The sequence below is a fragment of the Neopsephotus bourkii genome, unplaced genomic scaffold (genome assembly GCF_033783945.1).
Source record: "Neopsephotus bourkii isolate Nb327-2 ecotype Australia unplaced genomic scaffold, CSIRO-AGI_Nbou_v1 NB_668, whole genome shotgun sequence".
Classification (NCBI taxonomy): domain Eukaryota; kingdom Metazoa; phylum Chordata; class Aves; order Psittaciformes; family Psittacidae; genus Neopsephotus; species Neopsephotus bourkii.
In genome coordinates, this window is record NW_026901167.1 from 1,774,526 (window position 1) to 1,801,308 (window position 26,783).

Consider the following 26,783-nt stretch of genomic DNA (forward strand, 5'->3'; position numbering starts at 1 on the left):
TGCAGTCTCAACAGCCTGAAGCAAGGAGCAGTGAGTGTTAAATGGGTACATGCAGCTCTCTGCGGTACATACTGTGGTTGAGCGTGAAGGAGGTCTCCAAGCTGCCCAGATGCTGGAGCCGCACCTGCATCCCCCCTGCTCTGCTGCGGAGCGCTGGCATCGTCTGGGATTTCCTCTCGGCTCCTGTGTGCTTGGACAACCAGGCATCGTGCACCCTGCGAGGGGAGGCGAGCGCTGCGTTGGGATGAGGGGCAGGACCGCACGCAGCACCAGGACAGAGACTGGCCTCCCTCCAACACACTCATCTGGTTCAGCCCAGACAACCCCATGGGACTGACGAGCCTGCCCCGGTCTCTCCCACACCCGCTGGCCCTGGAGCTATGGTCACAGCAGCGGGGCTGCTCGGGAGCAGAGGTGCAGCCGAGGCTCGTGTCTCACCTGCAGCTCACCGCAGGGGATGCTGCCAACCTGTGAGGGCAGCCGGGAGCACCGGGGCTGGGGGGTCTCATGCAGGAGCTGGAGGGGAGGGAAGCGGCAGGAAGGATGAGGGAATGCTACTGGCATGGTGCTGAGCAGAGCCCCGGCCCCGGTTTGCCTGGCTTCTTCAGCCTCGGCAGGGAGCATGGGGCCAGCCCCCGGGGGGGGGGCGGAATACAGTACCTGGCAATATTTCTCTTCCCCATGTATCTGAAGTGAAACAAACACACCCTAGAAAGAAAATAAAATATGGACCTGTTAGAGATCCTGCAGAGCAGGAACATCCACAACACCTAAAGGGGCTGCAGGAAACCTGGAGAGGGGCTTGGGACAAGGGATGTAGGGACAGGGCAAGGGGAATGGCTTGAACCTGCCCGAGGGGAGACTGAGCTGAGCTCTTAGGCAGAAGCTCTTCCCTGTGAGGGTGCTGAGGCGCTGGCACAGGGTGCCCAGAGAAGCTGTGGCTGCCCCATCCCTGGCAGTGCTCAAGGCCAGGTTGGACACAGGGGCTTGGAGCAAGCTGCTCCAGTGGAAGGGGTCCCTGCCCGTGGCAGGGGTTGGAGCTGGAGGAGCTTTAAGGTCCCTTCAACCCAAACCAGCCTGGGATTCTGTGGTTTAAAATACACCCTTGTCCTTGTCAGCAGACACACTCCTCTGTGCATGAGGTTTGGGTCTGTATTTACAAGTCACTTGACCCCATACTCTTGGTTTCCAAACCCTATGGCACATCCCTGTCTCCTTACCCATGCAAAGCAGAGGCTATGCCCAGAGCCCTGCTCACCCGTGGGTGATGGGACACCCTCAGACAGCCTGGACCGAGCACAGGGCATTGCCAGTGCACCTCACTCCCTCCATACACACCCTTCCTCCTCAGGGGGAGGAAGAGCATTTCCTTACACCCCAGCTGCACACCCCAGTGCTGCAGAGGACTGTGCATCCTGAGGGACACCCTGCACTTGTGCCTTCTTGGACAGTGGTGCCCACAGGAAAGTGCAGTGTTTGAATTGCAGCCCCATGGTACTCACTCCAGAAGCACAAGGACATTGATCAGCTCCTGGGGGGAGAATTTGTTCCAGTAAGCTAAAAGAGTATCTGAAAGAAAAAAGCCCACAGTGTACTGAGATGCAAAACAAACCCAAGGGGGACCTTACAGAGCAGAAGAGCTGGCAACTGCCTCTTGTCTTTTGGGCTGCCCCCCAGTTGAGCAAGAGCCACCAACCTTCAGAGATCATCTTCACAACGTAGAGGTAGCACATCAGCAGTGTCCGGATCTCAAACTGGTCCAGCCGGCTGCAGTGAGACACGCTGCTCCTCGTGGAGCTCCTGCGGACCTGTCGGGACACAGAGGTGACATGGAACCAATGGCCCAAGCTGCCCCTGAGCACAGCACCATGCAACATGGGCACAGCAACCCATGTGTGTCAGCATTCCTCCTGCCCCCCTGCGCAGCACCATGCCTGGGAGAACTCTCATCCAGTGATGAGCAGTGTGGAAACCCTGGACACGTGGCCAAGTGCTTCTCTGCCTGGAGAAGAGATGTCTGGGCAGAGGACACTGGCTTATCCAGCAGAACAGGGGTCAGCCCCATCAGCCCTGCGTGCACTGCCCTGCTCCTGTCTGCAGTGTTTGAGCTCCTGGACAGTGTCAAAGTGAGCTCTTGTCAAACAGAACGGTTCATCAGCTGTCATGGTTTGAATCTCGAATCTAACTTTCTGTTAAAGATGTACACCTAAACCAGCAATGCCAAAAAACTCTTAAAAAAACAGGAAATTTCAGCTATATATTTTCTTAAACCTATGATGCTGAAGAGGGACTCTTCATCAGGGACTGGGGTGATAGGACAAGGGGTGATGGGTTCAAACTGAAACAGGGCAAGTTCAGGTTGGAGATAAGGCAGAAGCTCTTCCCTGTGAGGGTGCTGAGGCGCTGGCACAGGGTGCCCAGAGAAGCTGTGGCTGCCCCATCCCTGGCAGTGCTCAAGGCCAGGTTGGACACAGGGGCTTGGAGCAAGCTGCTCCAGTGGAAGGGGTCCCTGCCCGTGGCAGGGGTTGGAGCTGGAGGAGCTTTAAGGTCCTTTCCAACTGAAACCATTTTATGATTCTAGGATTTCTTTTCTTCTGATCTTTGGAAGTGTTTTCTTTTATCCCTCTTACTGACTTAGGCAAAGAGAAGTGAAATCCTGCTGTTGGGCCAATCCATGTGGAAAGGCTTTGGCACTGTATGGTAGAAACACAACTTCTAAAGCTTTCCCCACTTTTCTGGGTGCCCTCTGAGCTCGCCCTAGCTCTGCTCTCTGACAAATGGATACGATTAAGCTGTAGGCAGGATGCTCCTCTTAAAGCTGTGCCTCACATGTTTGGAGAGAGATCCACAGCCCCTCTTTGTTGTGTACTCTGGGACAGGCTGTGGAATGTGAGTCATAATCAAACAGAACTAAACATTCACTTTAGAGCTGGAGACACACTGCTATAGCCAGAACGCTGCTGTTCACCATGCCAAACTATCAGGTCACACTACTCACGTGAGGGGAACGGGTGACAAGCAACGTGTCTGCCTCTGTAGAGCAGCGTTAGAGCTGCTCCTCCATGTGCCATTGCTTCTACAGGGTTTTGTGGCTTTTGCATTCCCTAACAGAAGAGCTGTTCCGGTGACCCTATAAAACCTACCTGCAAGGACACAGAAGAGGATGCCTAGCTGTGGGGAAGAGCCAAGCTGCAAGCTCAGCAGGGCTGAAGCATATGCTCACTGCTGAAGATGAACAGTTTGATAGCCAAGGGTTTGGCTGTACTTGGTCTTGTAGCCTCATGATTCCTGTGGGAGAGCTTGGGAGGCCCCACCTTCCTGAGGCATGTCAGGACACAGCCAGCAGGAGCCCAGCTCACCTTTGCCTTGCTTGTTGGAAGGGCCAAAGTATTTAAAGATGCATTAATGATTCACGCCAACCCAAGACATCTGGAGAGCGCCTTGAGGAAAACCAGGAGCTGGCTTGCACAAACACCTGATTTCCATGTGTGCAGCCTGCCAACACGGAGAGCACACCCTGCCTGGGGAGCGGGGCCAGAGCTCTTCATGGGGTGACCGCAGTCACCTTCGGCACCTCTGGGGCTCTGGTTATGGGGTTTCCTACCAACATCTCCCCTCGTCTGAAGCCGGTGGTCACCAGCAATCCTGTATCACGATGCTCTGCCTCCAGCTGTGTGTGGAAACCAGTTCCCAGCCCCATGCACCAGGCACTGGGCAGGCTCGCACCCAACCACGCACATGTGGTGGGCATGCCTGAGTATGGATGAACGTACCATGGTGGCAGAGGTTTCCCCCCCAGATTTCACCTTTCATCTCTGGTAAGTAATCTGTCACCAGCTTTATTTTGGCTGGGAGATGTTTGGAGAGGGTGAACATACCAGAGCCATGAGTCTGACCTCCTCTCTTCAACAGCAGTCGTGTAGTTTCCAAGCAGAGATATTTATAAGCTGGCTTTTGACGACCGCTACCACAGGGAACTCCTTTCCCTCCCCCTTATTTAAGACTGCACAGAGGGGGGCAGTGAGCACCCTTCTTCCCAACCCCAGATACGTTACGTGTTCACTCTGATCTGGGGAACTGCTCGTTGCCCCCTCTGAGTTCAGGGATCCTTTGGAGTCCTCCCGCTTTATCCCGTGGCCATTTGGAAGTGCTGAAAAAAACCCAAACTCCACGATTAGCCCCTCTGCACCGGCACAACTCAGCTCATCACAGACAGAGAATGGAAGGTGCCAAAGCTGCCTGAGGGGAGACTGAGCTGAGCTCTTAGGCAGAAGCTCTTCCCTGTGAGGATGCTGAGGCGCTGGCACAGGGTGCCCAGAGAAGCTGTGGCTGCCCCATCCCTGGCAGTGCTCAAGGCCAGGTTGGACACAGGGGCTTGGGTTGGAGCTGGAGGAGCTTTCAGGTCCCTTGGGACCCAAACCAGGCTGGGGTTCTGCTTCCACGACTGTTTCAGGTTTTGGGTAATGGGGTTTTGGGGCTGGTAACAGTTATGTTCACAATCAATGGGAGAGTTGAAGTTTAGAGAACCAAATTTACCTGGATCTTTGTCTGCAATCAGGCTGGATCTGTTTGAGGGAGATGTAAAACTGTACATGAATTCATCCCTGGATGCCTGCAAAGCAATACAAAGCTTTTGTGACCAATGGAAGAGAACAGCAATTCTCTTAGAGAATAATGAAACAGGAAAAGGCAAATTAAAGCAGCTTTAAAAATGCAGATTAAAACAAAAAAAATCTATTTCTTTAATCCATAACAAGGAGACAAACGACATGGGGAGGAGCACGAAGCACAGAACATGCCAGAGTCAGGCAGAGCACTTTTGTCCCTTTTGGTTTTCATTATTTAAGTTGAAAGTTGGGATTGTTTTTCCTCAAATGCCTTCTTGTTGTTGTCGCTTTGCCCCGAACAAGGAGGGAAGTCTGATCTGCAAGGCTAAGCCTGCCTGGGAACCGCACACAACCCTCAGGCAGATGGGCAACTCCCCAGAACAAGTGCTGGAGACCAAGGCTGAGTCCTGTTGCAACTCATTGCACTTGGAGGGACTTACCTCACCTCATGGCACTATGCACACCGTGAAAAACCACTTTAAACAATAGCAAGTGAAAAGGCAGAGACATCGCTGGCAGTGCTCAAGGCCAGGTTGGACACAGGGGCTTGGAGCAAGCTGCTCCAGTGGAAGGGGTCCCTTCCCGTGGCAGCGGTTGGAACGGGATGACCTTAAGGTCCTTTCCCACCCAAACCATTCCATGGTTCTATGAACAGGCATGAGCCCATTATGGGGCCGTGGGGAGAAGAAAACCACGCTCATTGCTAGAGCTGCGCCTGGCTGCAGGCAGCAGCAGCGCACGGGGGTGTGTGTGGAGAGGAGTGAGGAGGAGGAGGAGGCCGAAGAGGCCGGGCTGGGCTGGACTCACGGGGCTGGAGGCAGCAGTGCAGGAGTGGAGCACCTCGCGGCCGGCCAGGCGCTGCAGGTTCTCCAGGAGCAGCCCCAGCAGCGGCAGGTAGAGCTGCGCTATCTTTGCCTGCTGGTTCTGCAGAGACAGGGAGAAAGGTGCAGGGAAGAGCCCGGGCAAGGAGAACCGAGGCGAACACACAGATAGGTGTTTGCACACTGCACACGCTGTCAGAGGACATGGGTTGCTCTGGCTTCTCATCTCCACCTCAGAGCTGCTGGCTAGCGATAACCCTTTCAACAGCAAGCTTGGGGTACCTGGGGATTCTGGGGGCTGAGCAACATTCCCAGTCATACAGGATGAGTGAGGAACTAAATGCCATATTTACAGAATCACAGAATCACAGAATCCCAAGGGTTGGAAGGGACCTCAAGAGATCATCTGGTCCAACCCCCCTGCAAGAGCAGGGTAACCTAGGGTACATCACACAGGAACTTGTCCAGGCGGGCCTTGAATAGCTCCAATGTGGGAGACTCCACAACCCCCCTGGGCAACCTGTTCCAGTGCTCTGGCACTCGCACAGTAAAGAAGTTCTTCCTGATGTTAACGTGGAACCTTCTATGCTCCAGTTTACACCCATTGCCCCTTGTCCTGTCACTGGATATCGCTGAAAAAAGCCTAGCTCCATCATCCTGACACCCACCCGTTACATATCTGTAAACACTGATGAGGTCACCCCTCAGTCTCCTCTTCTCCAAGCTGAAGAGACCCAGCTCCTTCAGCCTCTCCTCCCAACCCTTTAACTGGTGCTTCACTCCCATAGCTTGGTTTTTGAGTGCAACACCCAGGAGTAATGAAGGAAAACCATTTGCTCCTTGCTTGGTGCTGGCTAGTGCTGCCAGTCAGGAATTCTTGATAGCAAATACTTCTGGTTCAAACATTCATTTGAGATATTATTGTTTTGCTTTACTGTACTATTATTAATAACAAATGCTCATTCTTCCTCACCCAGCCAAAGCCCTTCTGCAAACCATACACATGACGATGTAGTATGAAAAATAATGTCCATATAATCATTTCCATCTTTGTTTCTTAGCAAGACTTGGATTATGTCCATCATTCTATAGAGAATGGTGCTCAGAGAGAGTGATTAAACAGTCTGGAGGAACAGATTAATCTGGATTAAGGGATACAGATCAAAAAGGGTCTGGTTGACATTTTCTGAATGCAAGGTTCTTTCACGTGCAATTCTCTTTGTGTTAAAATTTATACTTCTACACTTGACAAAAAGGTTAAAAAAAAGAAATTTCAGGCTTGCCAATGAAATGGCACATTCTGATCAATACAAGAATCCAGATTTTTGACTCCCTATGACAAAAGATAACAGCAATCGCCCTGCCCTGCCCCTGTTGCGGTACCTGCCCTGGTGTCCCAGGATGCCAGCTGGGCCTCCTGCCCTGGCTCCAGGCAGTGTCCTGCTCATGCAGCCTGGAGCACAGCACAGGTACGAAATCCAGTGGGACAGCTCCAAGCTGGGTGGTGTTTTGGAGGAGGCAGGGAGAGCGCAGCCCCCAAGCAGCTCCTGCATCATGTGAGGGCTTCCAGGCACCCGGAGAGGCAGGAACAGCCTCAGTATTGACAGGGAACTGGCAAATCTCTCCTGAAATACCAAGTCTTGGCACCTGCCATGGGCTGCACTTTTGTTTCTGGGCTCTGCAAGTCACCATGGATCCTCAGTGCAGAGAAAAGCAAGCACACCTCCTGCCCAGCCCTTGCAAACAGGCAGGGAAGGAGATGAGAGGAGCTGGCTCCAGGTCACTTCTACCCCTCGTGCCCAGAAAGGTATCTGCAATGCAGCACACCAGGGGCAATCTGAGGAGGTAAACTCAAAACAGAGGCATGTTTTCAGCCTAGAGCAAGGTCAGGTAGCGTCTGCACAGGTGGCTGGGATGTACGGGTTAGCAGTGAGCAGCATCAGGAAGAAAACCAGCCCAATTCCAGGCTTTTCAGCAGCAGCAATGCTGAGCCTCTGACTGAAGAATTCCCCAGTGGAAAGGCAGCATCTTACCCACAGATCCTCTCCTCTGATTCACCAATTAGTAAAACATGCAGCTCATTGTAACAGAGATCAGTCCTGTTTCCTAATTACTGTACATTAATGCAGGATATGAATTTAAGCCTGGTACCAGAACAACATCAACGTTGCTTAATTTTGTTGAACAGCCTCTGGGCTAATGACGCTCAAGTTCCTTAATGGCTCAGGGCTTTAGGATCTAAATACGCAGCAGGAATAAGAGCACTACAGTTATCTGACTGCATTGCTCGTGAATTCTATGAATTCAATGAATTCAATGAATTCTATGAATTCAAGCACACCATGTTTAAAAGCCAACAGAAAATGCCTGACCTTGTGCTGGTATCTGTTGTCGAAGGCATGCTTTATCAAGAGATTTTTTAAGACCGAGATGGCTGTGTATCTGATATCGTAGTTGTCCTGCAAGGCAACAGAGGCTTCTCTCAGGAGCATCCCCACCAGGAAATGGTGCCTGCAATACTCGTCAGTTAAACTGTATTCAAGATTGACATCTGAAAGAAACAGCAGGGCAATGGTTAAGGGAACTGTTCCGAGGAGCTGGTCAAAGCAAGACAAAAGGTCAGGTAAGCCACAGCAGCCTAATTGCAGGCTCATCACTGTCCCCTACAGTGCACTGCCTTGACAACAGCTTTCTCCACCACCCAGCCGAGTCATAGCAAAGAACTTGGCATCTTCCAGCTCAGGCTGATCATCCCTGGGGACATTCCACACCAGGCTGGAGGTGGTTCTGAGCAACCCACTCTCGTTGAAGATGTCGCTGCTCACTGCAGGGGCCTGGACCGGATGAGCTTTGAGGGTCCCTTCAACCCAAACTATTCTATGATTAATTTCAGCCCTCCCTGTTTCAGCAGCAGCTGAAGAAAAGGATTTCTGCAGGGTGATGCTCTACAAAGCTCAGTGCTCCAGAGCGATTTGTGAAGCCCAATGGACTCACAGCCTGGGCCTGCTTGGTCCTGGCTCTGGGCTACTCTGTAAACCCCAAACTACCCCGGCAGCCAAGGTGCCAGCCTCCACAAGCAGCTCTGAGGGTGGCAATGGGCAGTGGGCATGGTGCATCCATCATGGCTGCCCAGCCCTAGCAGGACCCTTCCTGCAGCTTGTTCCACGTGTCCTGTGACACCTTCATTCCTGCTCACCAGGTCAGGGAGCAGAGAAAAGGCAAATACTCCTGCTGAGATAAGGGATGCAAACAAGGACATGGTGCCAGGTGGCCACTACTGCATCCTCCAGCAGTTTACACAGCAAGGACCAGGAGCCGGGGCAGCATTCCAGGCAGCAGCTTGCCAGGCACTGAGGCTCCTTTTGCTTCCTACAGCAGGTAGGGAACAGTGACTGCCAGGAGAAAGGCAGCTCAGCACCTGATCACTTTGGTTAACTTGTACCCTGTATCTCATGCAGACTGGGGCTCTAGACTGTGGGCAAAGGAGCGGCTGCTCCTCTGATGACAAGGGTAAAGGCATCAGGGTACGGCAGCGTTTCCACTGACCTGCCTGGATAGCATAGCAGGGAAATGACACAGACTCCAGTGTGCTCTTGAGCTGCTAAGAATGACCTTGCCCTAACACCATTATCTCTGTCAGACAACCCATACACCTAACCAGAGCCCCAACAGGCACTGTTTGACTGTTGCCTTGAGCCTCCCAGAGGGATACCCCCAAAGCTGTGTGCTCTCCCCCAAAGGTACAACTGCTGTGTGCTCAGCTTGGACTTCTGCCCTTGAAAACCCCATAGGTGGGAAAGCTTTCCTGTGGTGAGGCAGGGAGCATGCACACAGCTTTGAAAACCCCAGCCAAAGCCTTCCAACAGCTCCGGGGCTGCAAAAGTCAGGGTTAAGTTTGTTGATTCACGTGGAGCATGTAGTGGTTTGTGAAAGTGTGATTCAGAGGAAAGGGAAAGCAAGCTGCAGCATTGTCTAGCTTTCATTGTTAGTCATGTTAGTAAAAGCCCAAGCATCTCACATCGTGGTTAGCTCATGAGCTGGATGCAAGCTGACTGATTGGAAGCTGTGTATTTAAGTTGACATTAGAAAGCTCAGTGACCCCTGCTGGGCCTACCTACTGAAGTGACCCATCCCACAGCACATGAAAACGACTCTAATTCATGCGTGAAAAGGGACAAACAAGACAGCAAAAATACACAGGAATAAGTAATTCTCTAAATCTTGGAGAAACAGGACAGTGCGTCATGGTTTAATGTTGTGTGTAAGGCTATTGCTTAACCCCCAGCCCCTGCCAATCTCGAGTTCTTTGCTATCACAAGGTTGCAAAAACAACCCTGTGCTGCAGGCTGTGAGGATGGGCTTGCTCTGGCTGACGAAACACATCCCTGGGGTGAGGCAGCAGGGATGGAGATCAGAAACCAGCCCTCACAGGGAAACTGCTCCACGATGCAACACTCCAACCCAACAGGATGTGGTCAGGGGGACGTGCTCTGCCTGCAGGCCTGTCTGCTGCAGGAGGTCTCTTTCCTGGGGGCTATTCCTTCCTTTGCCAGAACCACAGCAGGATGTGCTGGGCACGTCACTGCTCTTCATCCAGACGAGGTGAGGTACACCACCCCTGGGTCAGATCACACCTCCCCATCTCTGAGCCTGCTGTCCCCACAGGGTCTGCCCATTAAACCAGACCAGTCTGCACCGGAGATGCATCAGCACATGTCTCTACCATGGCAGGCAGAGCACAGGCACCATGGCAAGGGCACTTCTGGATGCTCTATTGTCACAAGATGTGTGCGAACCTCAGCTGGTAGGTTCTAGTCCCAGTAAAACGGAGCAGAAAAGAGGAGCTGCTCCTATAGCTTTTCAGTTTAAGCATTGCAAATGCAAAGGTGAATGTGAACCAAGAAAGAGCATCATCGTGTTATGCCACAAATAAGCAGTGGGAAGGCACTGTGGTTGTGAGTTTTCAGCCATTTCTAGCAGTGCACTTTGTTTAGCTATGCCAGACAAGTAGCCAAACGGATACAAGAGATTAGCAGCTGGTCCAGAAAGCTCTGTGCTGTCAGAAACACACCAAAATGAGGAACATCTCACAGCGACTTCTGCTTCTGCCACCTGGATGTGTGTGGAACCACTTTAGGACTTGTATGGTTGCACCCTGAGGCACTATCAAACATCCCCTTGCCTCTACCAGAATAAATCACAGTATCACAAACCCACTGGGCTTTCACATGGGGGAATCCCAAAGCTGATTCTCCTCTCCCGTATTTATCTTGGCCAGGCACCCAAACCTAGCAATCTTTACTTGACTTATCTAGCACAAGAGGCGATGTCTATAGCAATCTTAGGAGCGTGATGGTCCACATTTGCACAGGGCCTCAGCCTCCTGGAAACCCCACTTGCCCTATGGTGAGCAGCATCAGGACCAAGAGGGACATGGTGTGAGCAGCCTGGAGACAGGGTGGTGGTGCCACAGAATGTATGTCCTTGGTATGTGCTAAGGCTTGGCATGAGCTCAAAGTTCTCTGCTGGCTGCCTTCAGTCCAGGTTTGAGTCCAGGCTTCAGTGCACCATGCACTGCTATGCTCTTGTTCAAAATGGAAACAGAAGGTAACCTGAATCACCTTCACAGAGAGAGCTGGCAATGCAGTGGGATTTGAGTCTTGCCCTGTATCTCCATTCTCTATAGCTCTGGTCAGTGGGGACCCTCTGCTTCACAGGGGATGCTGACTCTTGCGGGAACAAAGGATTACACTTGCACAGTTTGTGCATTCACTGAAATAGGGGCAGTTTCTTTCTGCTATTGCTAGTCCCATGCAAACTTCAATATAAGAAACATTGAAAAGATGGATTGCACGCCACGCTGGAGCACAATGATGTCAAGTTGCCAGAACAGCATCTTTTCCTGAGGTTAATGTAAATCAGGCTAACCAGGACATAAATTTCCTTGACACCAAAGCAAACCCCATCTGGTCAGAAGCCATCACAACCAATAAATCACAGCTCTCTAACAAGTCTCTTGAGAAAGGACATACCTTGAACTCTTTGCAGCTTGGGTTTGGAGAAGGTCATCGGTAAGTTCAGAGGAATGTAGTGCTCATGATTGCAAATGGTTTGGAGAAATTCAAACTTGTATTCAACCAACAGCTGGGAAAAAGGAAAGACAGACAGAAACTCTTCAGTTTGACTCATTTACTTCCAGTTCAGGACTGGGGAATCTAAACAGCATTTGATGAAACTCAGTAATAACAGGCAATTTTTGGTGCTGCTCCCCCTAAGTGCCCGTGCATGGATTTGCCACTTGGGACTTCTTTACCTTTCTCAGCCAGACTATCAGCAAATCTTTCCTTTAGTTCTGACTCTACATTGATTTAAAGCTTAGCTGCATTCAGGCTCTCAGCCAAAAGAGGTCTCTGCCTCCAGAAGACTCTGCAGGAACGGGGTCTAAAAGGCCTCCAAGAGTCACAAACTAATCACTGCACAACTCTGATGTAGATACGCACGACTGCAAAGCACAGCTTACCTTGGGGTCTTTGGGGCTGAATCCAGAAATGTAATCATTTATTAAGTTAAAAACAAATCCTCTGTCCATAAAGGTCAAACAACGCTGGGGAAAAAGTAGCAGCATGTGAGTGAGCATTACAAATGGAAGCATCACCCTCAATCAGCTCCATACTCCCGTCCTGCCAGCAGCAGACTGGGTCCTCCCGGCTGCTGCTGACTTCCCAAATGTACTTGACCCTGTTTCTATGGAATTACTTGGATGCCCTCACTTGAGTCTGCAGTGGACAACAGGAATATTTAAATGAGAGCTCCCGTATTTCCCCTTGTGTTCTGAACAGTTGCTGGGCACGACTGAAAGCCCTACCTAACACAGAGCATTGCAGTCTCTCGCTTGGAAAGATTAAGTTTCTTTCCTAGGAAACCTTACTCCCTCCAGAGTTCTCAGAGCAAGTCCAGGTTGGATGGGGTTTGGAGCAACCTGGCCTAGTGTGGAAGGTGGGAGAAGGGGGTTGGAACTGGATGATCTTAAGGTCCCTTCCAACTCAAACCAGTCTTGCATTCCAAGGAACCAAAGAGGTGATAAAGCACACACACATTTGTTTGCTTGCTGCTTATTTCTCATTGTTTGGGTTGATTTTCTTTCCTGATAAAAGCACGAGAGAAAGAAAGAAGGAAAGTGCTGACCTTCAGAAAGTTGGCCAGGCTGAAGTTGACATTCCTGGACTCCTCAGGGATCTCGTTATAGCGAATGGTGACATGGGGAATGATGGCAAGCAGCAGCGAGTGCAGGGCATGCTGGTAGGAGTCGGGGAACCGCTGGCCTCTGGGCAGCTGGAACCAAGAGCACATCCCAGTCAGTGCTGCAAGGAGCATCTTCCAGCACGTGTGTCACTTCCCAGGACAGCACTGGCACAAAGCAAGCACTGGCTGGAAAGGCAGGGGCTAGGAACAAAAGGAGGCTGCACGAGCCATAAGAAGCTCAGGAATTTTTGACTTACAACTGAGAGTGAAAAGGGGAAGAAGGGAAAAGTGCAAAAGGAAGGATCTGCCCGTTCTGCTTGTCAAAGATTTCATAAATAAGAGTTAGGTAGTTTTCCAGGAAAGCTTTTGGAGGACAGCTAGTGATGTCTCTGTAACGTGCATCAAACAACCTCATTACCTTGATTTTGTTTTCCTCCAGTAAGTACATTGCCATGGACTTTGCCAGTGCTTCAAAGAAAAACCACGAGTACTGAAAGGAACAGAGAACACCATCACTTTTCTCAGCAGGATTGAACATGTTTCACTGTGTGAGGAAGCAGTGTGGGACGGAGAGCTCACGTTCAGATGATGTTCTGTAAGCTGGGCAGTGCCTGCAAGGCCAGCTTGGCACCCAGAGGAGCCCTGCCAGTCTGGGGTGGGAATAGCTCCATTGCCTCTGCACCCCAGTGCAGCAGTATGGGGTGTAAGCCCAGACTGGCAGAAACCCCTCCTGCTCTCATGAGCCATACAGCTTGAGGAAAACAGATAAAACATGGGTTAATGGTGGACGAGGCAGTGCTGCGGGAACAGCCAGACTTGATGGTCTTAAAGGTCTTTTCCAACCTAGTTGATCCTATGATTCTATGAAAACTGGCAAAATGAAAAGCCCTTTGCTGTGTCCTGCCATGAGCTTTAGCACAGCCAGATCCCCTGCAAGAATCCCTCTGTTGCAACAGAACCTCAAGGATGTGGATGCAAGGAGCTGCCATGGTAGTTTTGCTCCTGTGGTGGGTTTGGATGGGTGAAAGTGTTGGGTTGTAAAACAGACCCCCTTCTCCTCCCCTGCAGCCTCAGCAGCCAAGTGCTGCCCATACTTCACCTTGAGGAGCTTATTGATGGTCAGAAAATCCGCTGACTGCTTCAAGATTGTGGCCATGGAAAGGACCAGGATTTCATGGGTCAGCTTCGCCTGCGTGACGCTGGGTTTCTCGGCTCGAAAGACATACTGAAGGCAAGAGGAACAGTGTCAGCCCGGGCCTGATCCCAGCAGGGAGTTTTGCAGAGCCGTGTGTCACGACTGACCTTTATGAAGGAGCGCAAGTAGTGATCTAGACCTTCTTCATGGCACTTGGACACAATGTGCAGAAGAACCCTGGGGAGAAATGCGGTTTGTGTTCAGCACGGGATGCAAAGCAAGTTCCTCTGGCTTATGAAAGCAGACACCAACTACCTCAACCCCCAGAGCCTCACTGCTGGCACTGCAGAGCCCATACTGGCAGGCTGAGCACCCCTTGCAGCTCCTGTGGTTGCACCACCAATGCCACAACACAGAGCCTTCACAGAGCACTCAGAGCAGAGGTGCCCAAAGCTCTTCTCCACTGTGGTGCTGGTGCCTCCCAGCCCAGCTGCCTTCAGTGCTAGAGGCTACCTGCACGAGGAGGTGCAGGTGAGGGGCAGCATCTCTGTGGGTAACACATCGTGCTCTTTGGCCTCTGTGCATGCCAGGATTAAAGCCTGCTGGTACTGAAATGCAGCTGCAGTGAGCATCAGGCACCTCAACAAACCCATTAAACTCATCTGCTCTGCACCCCATTCTCTTTGGCTGCACCTATGGACCTGCTGTGTGGAGCCACAAGCTCATTGTCCCTCCTGCAGAGGCTGCAGGTTCATCCACACCACACAGTTTATCATGTGTTGAGTCCGTCCCGACCTGGAGCCCTTTCCTCATGAAAATACAAGTGAGAAAGAGCAACTACATCCCTGTATCAGGTCTGCAAAATGAACACAACCCCCCCAGAATCTCTGATGAGAAGCAGGTAAATCCCCCATCGCTGTTATAATCTGATACCTTCCTGCATCCCCTGCATTTATTCATTCCAGAAGGCTTTTCCTTACGGAATCTACATGCACTGGGTTGTTCTCAGGCTGCTGCCTTGCAGTTCACTGGGGACAGGCAGCCCCTGGAGAACATGCCAGCCCTCTGGAAGCACTCCAGGCAGCTGACGAAGGCAGCAACCACTTGGATTCCCCAGCCAACATTGGGTTTTACATTCCAATCCCAGCCAGAGGGAACAACAAACTATTGCACACTGTCACAGGCCCCAAAGGCCAAACCACAGGCAGGAGTTTACAAGCCATTTATCAGATCAAGTGGATTTGAAATTCCACTCCGAAAGTCCGCATGAGAACACAGTTGTCACTGGGACAGAAAGCTATTGACAAACCGGGAAGGAGCAGCCAAGCTTTGATACAGGCTCTGGAAGTGAAGGTGGGAGCTGGTCACCCGCAGGTATCTGGGTGTTCCCTGCCCCTGCCCTCTGGTGATTCAACAGAGTGGGATTGCAGTGTTCTTCACAGGAGCTGTCCCACAGCCTGCACCATGTGGCACAGGACCATGACCGCAATGGGCTGCACATCTCTAGGGGACCAGGGCTCAGCCTCCAGCCTCCAGTTTCATGGGAGTGAGATGCCTCTGATACAGAGACGCACAGTACATCCTGGAGCCAGAGGAAGCCAAGAAACATGGAGAGGGGCTTGGGACAAGGGATGTAGGGACAGGCCAAGGGGAATGGCTTGAACCTGCCCGAGGGGAGACTGAGCTGAGCTCTTAGGCAGAAGCTCTTCCCTGTGAGGGTGCTGAGGTGCTGGCACAGGGTGCCCAGAGAAGCTGTGGCTGCCCCATCCCTGGCAGTGCTCAAGGCCAGGTTGGACACAGGGGCTTGGAGCAAGCTGCTCCAGTGGAAGGGGTCCCTGCCTGTGGCAGGGGTTGGAGCTGGAGGAGCTTTGAGGTCCCTTCCAACCCAAACCATTCCATGATTGTACGCTTCTTCCCCACAGAGCCCCACGATGCCCAGTGCCACCAGATGTGCCAGGGGAAGGCAGCAGCCAGTGCTCCACAGCACAGCACAGGCAGCCACCATCGCCACTCAGCACCTTCCACCAGGAAACCACCCCCTGCTTTGCACCGTGGTTTGTGGCTCTGCCTTTGTAACTGAAGGAAACCAGAGGGTTCACCAGACACTCACATGGTGCAGTTGACAGCTACTTCATCCTCCTGGGTCACATTTGTGAGGACTCTAAACAGTTGCATAAGAATTACAGGTAGAAACTGAATCATTACTTGGATCTCCATGGCGTGCAAGCACTAAAACAAATGTTCAAAACACACTTTTAGTTCAACATTCCACAGAAGTGAGATGTTTATAGTGCAGACATTCCTGTGGCAATAGCCCAGGCATTAGCAAACAGGGCAGGGTTTGGGCTTCGTCCTGCCAGAGGACCTGAGACCTTGACCCCACAGCAGCAGCGCTCAGTGCCTATGGGAGCAGCATCAACCTCTCATGGCACTAATCCTGCCCTTGGGTGTGCCCAGGCAGCTATGACTTTATTAGAGGCCACATGCTGTGATTTGCCCCCAGTAACAGAACTTAAGGCTGAAGCTTTGCTCCTGATTCTTGTCACTTGTCCAAGTGACGTTAACCAAGTCCCATTTACCCCAAAGCCTTTGAACCATGGAAGTCTGATGCCCGATGGCTTGCAGTGAGAGAGCACAGCTTCTATTGGCAATGGGATTTAAGTGACTTGGAGAAGGTCAAGATCATCAGGTGCACACCCCCCCATGCACCCCACAGACCTCTCTCGCCTGGGTCTCAGGATATGAGCCTTCGAAAGACAGTGTTTCATTTGCAGTTTTCAAACCTGACAATGAAAGGGTCTTAAATGTGTATCTTGGTGTTTAAATCACCGAGATTACAGAGATACTGGTGATGAAGGAGCCCTCGCTTGTGGTTACACGTAACTATCCCCCTGCCTGCTCCTACCCAGCCCCTTGACAAAACGCTCACAACAAAGCAACTGTTCTTTTACACCTGGCTTCAAACCCTGCCATTGTTTCTATTCCTCAACATACCTACACACTATCTGAAACACACCCAGTGAGTCTGTGGTGACAAATCCCCACCACTGCAAGCGGAGCTGTTGCTACAGCAGCGCTCTCAAAACCAGGCAGCTGTGGAAGGACACAAGGCCAGTAAACAGTCAAGAGATGTATTCCCTGCAGAAGCCTTTGCTGGACCTGCTCCAGAGCCCTTACTCATGCCGCAGTGATTGCCAAAACGCTGGGTCGGAGGTCATCAGTGGTCAAATGTAACTGATAATCCCACGTATCTTTGTCAGCCTGATAAAATACCCCATTCTGAATGGATAATCCTGAGAAGAAGGAGCTGTGCTACAGCTGAAAGGTCTGAATCAGATCTAGGGCACCAGGAGGAGGGTTTGCCATGGGCACGGCAGAGCGATGCTCTTGTATTTTCTGCTGTGAAACAGACTGTAGCCATAGGACAAAGGGTGATGGGTTCAAACTGAAACAGGGGAAGTTCAGGTTGGATGTAAGGAAGAAGTTCTTTACTGTGAGGGTGCTGAGGCCCTGGAACAGGCTGCTCCAAGAAGTGGTAAATGCTCCATCCCTGGCAGTGCTCAAGGCCAGGCTGGACACAGCCTTGGGCTACATGGTCTAGTGTGATGTGTCCCTGCCCATAGCAGGGGGTTGGAACTGGGTAATCTTATGGCTCTTTCCAACCCAACCCATTCTGTGATTCTGTGAAGGGCAGTGAAGCAGCACACAGAGCAGCCAGCCCCGTCAGCAAGCAGAGGTAAGGATAGCGTGCAAAGCACCAGTCCCAGCACTGCAGAGGGCATGCTCCCACCGGGCAGGGCTCTGTTATTTACTGCCAGTCTGTAAGCGCCCAGCTGATGCCCACCGCCAGGCCCTGCTCACCTTCAGGTATTTCACAAGCTCCCCTGGCACTTCCTTAGCTCCCGCCTGCACCAGTTGGCAGTACTGGAAGAACTTGTGCAAGTGCATGTCCTGCAAGAGACAAAGCTGGTCAGTGCAGCACCCTCAGTGTTTGTCAAGCCCCACTCTGCAGCTTCCACCCAAAACCCTGCTGACCTCCCTGCAGCAGAGATGTCCCCAGCAAGCCCCATGTCCCTGTCAGTGGCCCCACTGCTCCCCAGTACCATGTCCCAGGACTACAGTACTGCTCCCTGCCTTGCCAATGTACCCAGCCCCTGCCCATCCCCTGGCTCCCATAATCTCAAGGTTAAGCACAGAGCTTCCAAATTCTCCTGTGGCTGCACTACCCTGAGCCCTGATCCCCATCCAACACTGGCCTGGATAAGTGGGAGCCTTCCTCTCCCAGCTGCAGCTCTCCATCTGCCTCACCAACCTACTGCCTAGCTGAGGCACTTCCCATTTCTCTCCCTCCTCCTCCATGGGTGAATTTAATTGTTGGGTTATTTAACCCTGAAAAGCATCTGGGGATGTAATCTGGTGGGACATGGAGCTGCTGTGCTGCTCTCAGTGCTGTCCAGACTCAGTAAGACCCTAAACCAGATTTGGAGGATGCTGAAAGCAAGTCGCTGTGAATGTGAATGCAGCCGATTACACCCAGCATGGGACAAGCAGCCCTGCCCAGGGCATTTCCTCATGAGCAGTGCTGACAGGAGGAGCCCCAGAGCGCTTTGCTGCACGTCACATGAAGCTTGGGGAAGTCCATCACTGCCGTGGGACAGCAGAAGACAAGGACTTGGTAAACCAGCCTGAACTGGTCCCAGAAGGAAATCAGGACTCGCGTTTTCTGGTGTCTGCTCATGTTGGAAAACCTTTAAAGGAACCTTAATAAACAGACTAATACCTGCAGAAACCTCCCATTGCCACCAGTCCTTCTCTTGCATCGGAGCACCTCATTTGCTCAATGTTTCCTTGGTCCTGCCAGTTACAGTGCAATTGGCCAAGGAAACATCAGCGTCTCCCCAGCTCCTTCACACAACTGCTCATCACACCCAGGCAAAGCAGCAGATCCCTGCGAGCAATCCCAGACCTGCTGCTGCAGAAGGATCTCTGTGCTGCTCCCCAAACACGAATACCTCTTCCCCACAGCAGCAGTAGAGATAGAGCAATCACTTCCTTTGTCCTGAAAGACTTGAAGAGTGAGATGCTCATTTACCTGGGTGTAAATGGTGGAGTCCAAATGGAGTCTGATCTTAAACAGTGGCTTTGCTCCATCCACCCACTTCGCATCCACGCTGGGCTGCTGTGAACAGACAACATTCAAGCTTGGTTTCAGACTGCAGTGAGAAGGTGGCTCTGTGCAGACAGACACTGGCCAGGTTGGGATGGAACAATAGGCTCACCTCCTGCACCAGCACCAGTGACCTGACTGCAGCCTCAGCAGGGCAGAGAATGGGCACACAGAGCATATGCCCCATCCCCTGCTCTGCCCCATCTGCACCAGTCCAGCCTCCCACAGAAATACTCTCTGCCACCCCAGAAGCACAGGAGTCCTGCTCCCATCCTGAGGAGCCTTAAGCTCCGGGGGCTGCCATGCAGCGGGGACCTTTACAGCTGAGCAGAGCACCAACATGGGCCCAGAACTTACAGTGATAACAAAAGCTCAGCCTTCCTCTTCCTTTTACATTTAAATCCATTTTAAATGGCCTTCCTACCCTTCGTGCCTCTGTGTCTCCAAGGCCTAGGTAGCCAGGCGGAAGGTTGGATGAAACTGGCAAATGCCGCTCCAGGGTGACGATGCGTCCATCCTTCAGCAACGGCACCCAGGCGTATCCCACTGCAGGGGCAACCAGTGGACCCCAGTTAGGTGGCACCCAGTGAGCCATCTCCAAAAAGAGTTGTGCCTCACCCTGAGATCAGGCTCGCAGCTGTGGACGTGGCTGGCATTGACTACTTCAGCCTTGGTAAAGCACGTTCACCTGGTGACTTGGTGAGCATGTTCATACCCAGCACAGCCAAGACCAGGAGTGGGTTGGAGGGGCAGAAACAGCCTGCGAGCCATGGCTGAGCACCAAGGGTCCTTCAGCCACCCAAGGACTGGCTGAATGGAAAGGCAACCCAGCCCGCAGGACCTGGGGGTGCTCGGTCTCTTACACATGCTCAGTGTTGGCAGGATCAGCCCCTGGGGCTCTGATCTCCCATCGAGGTTTTGGTGGTGACGTGACTGACAAGAGCCCATTCACACAAAACAAGTCAAGAACATGCAGGAAGAGCTTCAATACACACCAAACCCATTGTGTTTTATTCCAGTTTAGACCTAAGATTGGTATGAGGATGCTTTCAAAAAGCCAAAATTCAGACAGTCCAGTATTTTAACCAAGTATTTTTTCACGTCCCTTTGTTCATTTTACCTTGGACTCCAATAGAAGTAACTGAAGCATTGAACGTACCTTGAGTTTCAACGGTGTCCTGCTTTTTCGATGTTGCCTTTGTATTAATTTCACAGCTGACATGATAGAAGGTGAAAAGCAAATGATGCTTTTGATGGAGGTGAATTGGAAGCTCAATTTTAATCTAAAATGATACCATGATAGATAAGACTGTATTTTTAGTCATGGAGTAGTATTTTAAGCTCTATTTCACAAATGCTATGCTGTAACACAGTTACACAAGACACATTCCTACCCGTCCGTAATAACTCCTGGCTAACATGTTCATCTCATCAGCACATTATCTATTAATGGGGGTGTGTGACTGGAGTGCACAAAGCGTGACAGTAAAGACAGCAGAAAACAAACTGGCATTAAAACTGGGCAGTCCCTGGCTCTGCTGAGCTCTGTTACTGAGCCAAAGGGCTGCTCATCATTTTTACACCTATTCCACCCAGCCCTGGAAAAAAAGATGCCTCCTGAAAGGCCCCTTGGCTTTGTAGCATCCAGGAAAACCTGGTGTTTCCCACCAGTGTGTTTTTACCTCATCATAGAACTCTGGACTCTGGTTGTGATGCAGCACAGCAGCATACGCGTTTGTGGTCAGGAGATGCCCTCCGGGTTTGCCATATATACACTGGGAACACAAATGAGGAGCTGAATTCAGGTTTGCTATCGCTCTAAATTAGCTGGCCAAATGAAAACAGCTTTCCTGTTGTCCTGCTCAGCCCGGCTGGCACACAGGACACAACAGCAAGTGGCAGCCCCGTTAACAGGTACCCACCTTTAACGGCCTGGCATCAGCTTCATCTGAATCCCTGAACTCAACGCAGACAGCAATATTCCTCGCCTGAAACGGGGGAGAACGGGAGGATGAGCCATTGCCGCGGGTCAGCAGCATCACCCCGTTCCATGCTGCGCCTGCTCTCCAGGTCACCCACCTTTGCAAACACCTTCTGGTTCTCATACTTCAGGTGCAAGGGGTAGACATAGAGATGGTTTTTGTAGACGGTGAAGGGATAACAGTATTTAGTGACTTCTGGGACAAACTCTTCCACTTCAACCGCAATGTCCTCACAGCTCTTCTCAAAAGGCTTTATAGGAATGTAAGAAGCTGTCACACAGTCTGGAAGAGAAGGGAAGCTTGGATAAGTGAGCACCCAGCAATACGGGAAGCACAGCCAACCTGAAAGGAAATTCGTGGGTCTCAAACCCTGCTCCTTTCTCAGCAGAGGCTGGCGTGTGCTGACCGGGCAGCAGGGTTTGGACACTCCTGTGAAATGATGAAGGGAAAATTCTCCCCTCGACCATGCAACATCCATGGTGCAAAATGCAGGAGCAATGGTGAGAACAGACGGGTGCAGGGGCAGCACAGGGCTCTGCTCTCCTGGCTGGGGGACTGCAGAAGTGGCACTTTACTGGAGCTCTGGGCAGAGACAAAGGGTCTTGTGAATGAGCCATGTCTGAGTAGGGACAGCCGCTCTGCCCAGGACCTGCACCTCGAGGCTGCCAGGAATGTGGCCCATGAAGTTACTGCTTTATAAACCCTGGGAACACCTGACTGAAGCAGACAGCCTACAGAGATGGTGATGTCTGAACATGTCAGCCCTTTCCCACTCTGCTTCAGAAAGATGGCCAGCAGTTATGCTGTCTCCAAACACCAGTGCACAAACCCTGCCTAATTCACCATGAGGGTGCGTTCATCTCAAGTGATGGCTTTTCAAAGAACAGAAAAGAATGAAGTCCACTAGAAAAGCCTTCTGGATAGGAACCAGACTACAGAACCTGTGACAGGAGCTGCCAAAGGCCCATTCAGTGACACTGAGCACATCACAAGTCCATTCTTTGCCTTGGTTTCTTTAAAGGCAAAGTAAAGAATCACATTGACCACGTATGTGAAGCCCTCTGGTGTTAACAGATCCAAATTGCTATATGAGATTGGTGTAATAGTAACAGCAAAAGCAGGCGAGTGGCTTCTTTTAGATTTAGGATGTGATGGCCAAACAGCAAACAAGATGCACACAGGTAAACATCTGCACTTGGACCACATCCCTCCACAGAACCCAACAGAAGGACTGACAAGGTTGTGCTCTTGTTAATCGAATAGCCAAACTGCCCATACAGGGATTAACTCCTGAGGCTAGAGCCACCAGGATTCATTTGAAGATCCAAGAGCCTTACTTGTGAAGTCTAGCGGGACATCCTTGATGACAATATGTAACTGGGCTGGAATGACCTGTAGTTTTGTCTTCTCTGGTCTGTGTTGGAGAGAAAGGAACAAGAGAGTGAACCCTGAACATCCAGGTGCTGAACACATCAGCTTTCTGTTACCCTCAGAGTATAGTACAAATTGTCATCTCATGCTAAACTGTTCCATTGCCTGCTCAGCCCCTGCCCCAGTCTCTTACACTTACTTCTTATACTCTGCTAAAAGCTTCAGCATGTCTTCATTGGAGAGCTTGCCACTGTCCTGCTTGTACAGAGGAGAGAACTTCCCTTCAGCATCCAGAGTGCCCTGGGAGTCTTTGAAAACTGGCCTGCAGAAAAGAGGAGACCCGTGTCTTCAATGCTGCTGAACAAGCAGAGCCTGCGCTCTTTGACCCATCAGGCTGAAGGGCAGGTTCATGGCCCCGTGACTGCTCTGACCAGCACCAGACCTCCTGAGCACTCCTCCATCCCCACACCCCCCAATCCACCACATCACATAACTGAATGGGACATCACCATGTCCCTTCTCTCTGGACACACAGTCCAGTTCCAAGACTGGTCCTCAATCCCCAAAACCCTTCCATCCCCTCCCACTAACACCAAGTGGTGAAGTATCTTCCTAGTTGCACACAGGGTCAGAGCATGGGAATTCTCCTAGGAAAGGAATGTGCAGTGAATACCAGTCTCAGGACATCACCAGCTTCCTCCTGAACCCAGAGCAGGAGACTGGATTCTGTCCTGAATGAATACTGGTATTATTGCCCTTGAAAATAAAGGCTGTGGATGCTTGTGTCCAGCAAGAACATTAAAGCATCCATATTCCCTTTCTGTGTGAACACCTCCCTCTGAAGCTCACAGGAAAACGGTTCTAGGGATGCAGAACAACGCAGCTCCCACATGAGGCCACTCAACTCCTTGGTCTCAAAATGCAGCTCCTTACCCAGCAGGAACAAATCTGAAGCCTGCCAAAGTCAATGCCCGCACATTGTTCGGCTGAGGCTGCCCTTGAGAGGCTGTGTGTTGGCTCCCAGGAATAAGCTGCACCCCAGAAACACCAGGCTGAAGCTGAGCAGCCAATGTCAAGGGCAAAATCCCTGCATAGCCCCAAATCCCGGCCTGCTGTGATAGCCATTTGGTGTTCCCATGTCAGCACCATCCCTTTGTCAGCACCACAGAGCAACTTAGCAATAGGAGGCAGTGGCAGGGGAATGAACTCGCTTCCTGGCCTTCCTCTGATGTGTGATTTCAGGGAATGAGCATTGATACACTTTATCAGTCCCAGTAAAGAACAGTGCGGGAATGGGATCACTATCTGGGGTCAGTCCCAAGAACATGAATTAAAGCAGAGCCCCACATAGGAGCCAAGCCCCAGCTGGCACAGCCACTGCCAGGCCAGGAGGTCCTGCCCTCTCATCCCTGCCCTGGCAATGACTGATGCCAGGAGGGAATCTCTGTGCTGATTCCCTCAGCAGCACAGGATGGTGTTATTGAGCCCCTGGAACGTTCCGCCCCCGAGAGCAGCAGCTACAGGTCAGCAAGGAGGTTACTGCTTTCCCACACTGTTTACTCCTTCATATTTCATGTCTAATTCTAGCTAGAGCATTGCAGGCCATCCCCATTCTGCCTTGGGAATCGGAGCCAGAGTCTGCCCTCGGCTGCAGCTTCACCCACATCAAGCCCTTGGTGCTTTGCCCCCGCGCTCTGACTGTGTCCCAGGCTGTGTCCCGGATACTGCCCTGGATAACCTGCAGCAGCGGTGACTGACCTGGCCGCCCAGCCGAAGGGCATCCGGTACTGCCCCAGACGGCTGCACGCCTGCTTGGCCACCTTATGGACCTTCTGGGCAGCCTGCAAAACACAAGGGAAGAGTGTGAGCATCCATGGAGCCCGGGGGAGGAACTGGAAGCACTGCACTCCTCGGGGAGAAGCATCTCTCCATACGCTGCAAGGAACATCCGCCCAGGGCAGGAGAGACATCCCTGTCACTGCACACCAAGCACAGCTGTCACTTTTGCAGAGCAATAGCAAACACTGGACTAAGATTAGTTATTAGACTGAGCTGAGCTCTTAGGCAGAAGCTCTTCCCTGTGAGGGTGCTGAGGCGCTGGCACAGGGTGCCCAGAGAAGCTGTGGCTGCCCCATCCCTGGCAGTGCTCAAGGCCAGGTTGGACACAGGGGCTTGGAGCAAGCTGCTCCAGTGGAAGGGGTCCCTGCCTGTGGCAGGGGTTGGAACTGGGTGAGCTTTAAGGCCTCTTCCTAATGTCTAATCTCAATCTCCCCTCGGGCAGGTTCAAGCCATTCCCCTTGCCCTGTCCCTACATCCCTTGTCCCAAGCCCCTCTCCAGGTTTCCTGCAGCCCCTTTAGGCACTGGAGCTGCTCTAAGGTCTCCCCTTCAGGAGCCTTCTCTTCTCCAGGCTGCCCCAGCCCAGCTCTCTCAGCCTGGCTCCAGAGCAGAGCTGCTCCAGCCCTTGCAGCATCTCCATGGCTTCCTCTAAGCTCACTGCAACAGCTCCATGTCCCTCTTTGTGCTGGGGGTAAGACACTGTGTGTAGCACCATGGAGCAGTGCAGCCCACTTCCCTAAGCTGAAGTGTCCCACTCTTGCTGCCAGCCCAGGCTTTGCCTTGTTGAAGTGTAAGAGGGAACAGGCCCCATGCCCCAACCACATGGCTCTTTCTAAAAATCCTCTGCCTCTTTCCAGGTGAAGGAACCCAAATCTCTCAGCTCAGCACAGCCGAAGCCAGCCCGGCAGCAGCACAAGAGGCTGAATGGATGAAGACCGTTTGTCAGAATGAGCAAGCCCCGTTTCAGACCACGCTACCCCTGCAGCAGCAGGCAGCATTGCTAAGCAGAAACTCTCACAGCCCCATCCAATACCTTCCCCGGGTCCGAGTTCTTCATGTACGGCTCTGCACAGTGTGTGATGCTGCCCTGCAGCACCTTCTCCACACGGGCCACCAGGAAGATCTCCACATGTGGGTCAGTCACGGAGAAAACCCCCTGCAAGAGGCAGAGAGCAGGCTGTCAGACAGCAGGGCACCCCCCTGCCCCTTCCCACAGCACACACAGCCCCTGCTTTGGCTGCTGCTGCGGATGGGCCATGGGCGCTCACAGGGCTTGAGCATGGTCAAGCCTTGAAAAGCTCTACCTGGAGCTTTGCCTGTTGTTGCCAGTGAGCCCAAAGCAGCAACTGGCTTGAGGCACTGACCAAAACCCCCCAGTTTAAGAGAAGAGGTGACTTCAGCCTCTCCACACACTGGCCGACACCACACTGCAATACTGCTGAACAGCCACAGCCTCCAAGGGATGCAGAATGAGGAGAAAGTCAGCTCTTTACCCGTTTTATGTAGCGCAGGGAAGCCTCAGGGACCCCGTGCACAAGGCTCTCTCCTGGAGAACATCCCTTGGTGTCCTCCGCGCTGGATGCAGCTCTATCCATCAGCATGTCGCGGACAGAGGGGGGGTTCAGGTCCACGTGGAAGTCAGCTGAAATCTTGCAGTTGTTTTTCAGGTCAAACAATGCCAGGCTCAGGAAAAAGGGCTCGACCTGGAAACGTGATTGAATACATGTCAGAAAACCCCATTGTACAGGCGGGCACTGCTGAGGAGCTGCATGGGCCAAGTCTGCCACCTGGTTCGTAGCTACTGCCCTTGACAACACAAGGCAAGCAGCAATAATTCCATGTGGTTTTAGTTCACAAATCCTAGCAGGCATGGGTGCATGTAAAGATACAAACAAAGGCCTGAAGATAAGACTGTAGTGTGCCCAGACATCACAGCATGACTTGAAGGCATTACATCAATGTGCTGATTAGGTCAGACTCTGGGCTCGATTAGGGACAGTACAAGAGTCTCTGCTCTTGGTGACACATTCATCTGCTGGGGTTACCAAGGAGGAGCTGGTCCATGAGCTCTGAACTGCCAGAATGAACCAGCAAAGCCCTTGCAGTTCTAACAGGCACCAGACAAGGTACCACCTGCAGTGCCAGGGCTGCTGCCACCCCTGCGATGCTCTCTGCTGCTCCAGCACCCTCACATAAAGGGTTGACTCCAAAGGCAGGACATGATAATAAGCATTATGTTTTGGGAAGAAAGACTGGAGGAGCCTGGTCTGTTCAGCCTGGCAGAACAGAGGCTGAGGAGAGATGTGATAGCTGTCTGCAGGCATCAGGGGCTCAGAAAATACAAGGAAGGGCTTTTTAGGCTAAGGCACAACTTCGGCACGATTAACAAATGCATATAATAAAGTGAACACAGTTGTCTGGGAGTGCTGGGCTGTGAGTACAGTTAGTCCAGGAGTCAGAAGGTTTCAGAACAAGGAAATTCTTTGCCATTAGGGGAAATGAAATAAAACAGAGAAGTGAGTGGTTTGGAGATGGAGCTTAATCATTTACCAACAGGACTTTCACAGGGACCCAGAACGTGGCAGACACAAACTCCCCATTCCCTACGCCTCTGAAGTGCT

At 51.9% G+C, this 26,783-nt stretch overlaps 1 protein-coding gene across 2 annotated transcripts in view; it reads right to left on the reverse strand.

Annotated features, from left to right (window-relative positions):
• Positions 1 to 26,783, reverse strand: part of DOCK11 (dedicator of cytokinesis 11) — a 67,599-nt gene that overhangs the window by 15,610 nt on the left and 25,206 nt on the right. Inside the window, exons 12-39 of one of the 2 annotated variants that reach the window (XM_061353240.1) lie at positions 25,656 to 25,865; positions 25,196 to 25,318; positions 24,084 to 24,166; positions 22,525 to 22,647; positions 22,292 to 22,368; positions 21,052 to 21,236; positions 20,895 to 20,960; positions 20,655 to 20,747; positions 20,132 to 20,255; positions 19,397 to 19,518; positions 18,898 to 18,984; positions 17,667 to 17,756; positions 15,916 to 16,034; positions 13,973 to 14,042; positions 13,770 to 13,895; positions 13,089 to 13,160; positions 12,614 to 12,760; positions 11,949 to 12,032; positions 11,461 to 11,572; positions 7,801 to 7,979; positions 5,415 to 5,531; positions 4,537 to 4,612; positions 4,056 to 4,150; positions 1,697 to 1,808; positions 1,503 to 1,569; positions 661 to 708; positions 439 to 516; positions 73 to 215 (exon numbers count right to left, since the gene is read on the reverse strand). In XM_061353240.1, coding sequence (XP_061209224.1) covers positions 73 to 215; positions 439 to 516; positions 661 to 708; positions 1,503 to 1,569; positions 1,697 to 1,808; positions 4,056 to 4,150; positions 4,537 to 4,612; positions 5,415 to 5,531; positions 7,801 to 7,979; positions 11,461 to 11,572; positions 11,949 to 12,032; positions 12,614 to 12,760; positions 13,089 to 13,160; positions 13,770 to 13,895; positions 13,973 to 14,042; positions 15,916 to 16,034; positions 17,667 to 17,756; positions 18,898 to 18,984; positions 19,397 to 19,518; positions 20,132 to 20,255; positions 20,655 to 20,747; positions 20,895 to 20,960; positions 21,052 to 21,236; positions 22,292 to 22,368; positions 22,525 to 22,647; positions 24,084 to 24,166; positions 25,196 to 25,318; positions 25,656 to 25,865 — 3,028 coding nt within the window. Of the gene's footprint in view, positions 1 to 72; positions 216 to 438; positions 517 to 660; positions 709 to 1,502; positions 1,570 to 1,696; positions 1,809 to 4,055; positions 4,151 to 4,527; positions 4,613 to 5,414; positions 5,532 to 7,800; positions 7,980 to 11,460; positions 11,573 to 11,948; positions 12,033 to 12,613; positions 12,761 to 13,088; positions 13,161 to 13,769; positions 13,896 to 13,972; positions 14,043 to 15,915; positions 16,035 to 17,666; positions 17,757 to 18,897; positions 18,985 to 19,396; positions 19,519 to 20,131; positions 20,256 to 20,654; positions 20,748 to 20,894; positions 20,961 to 21,051; positions 21,237 to 22,291; positions 22,369 to 22,524; positions 22,648 to 24,083; positions 24,167 to 25,195; positions 25,319 to 25,655; positions 25,866 to 26,783 lie in introns of both variants that reach the window. The other variant, XM_061353241.1, reaches the window with a different exon arrangement.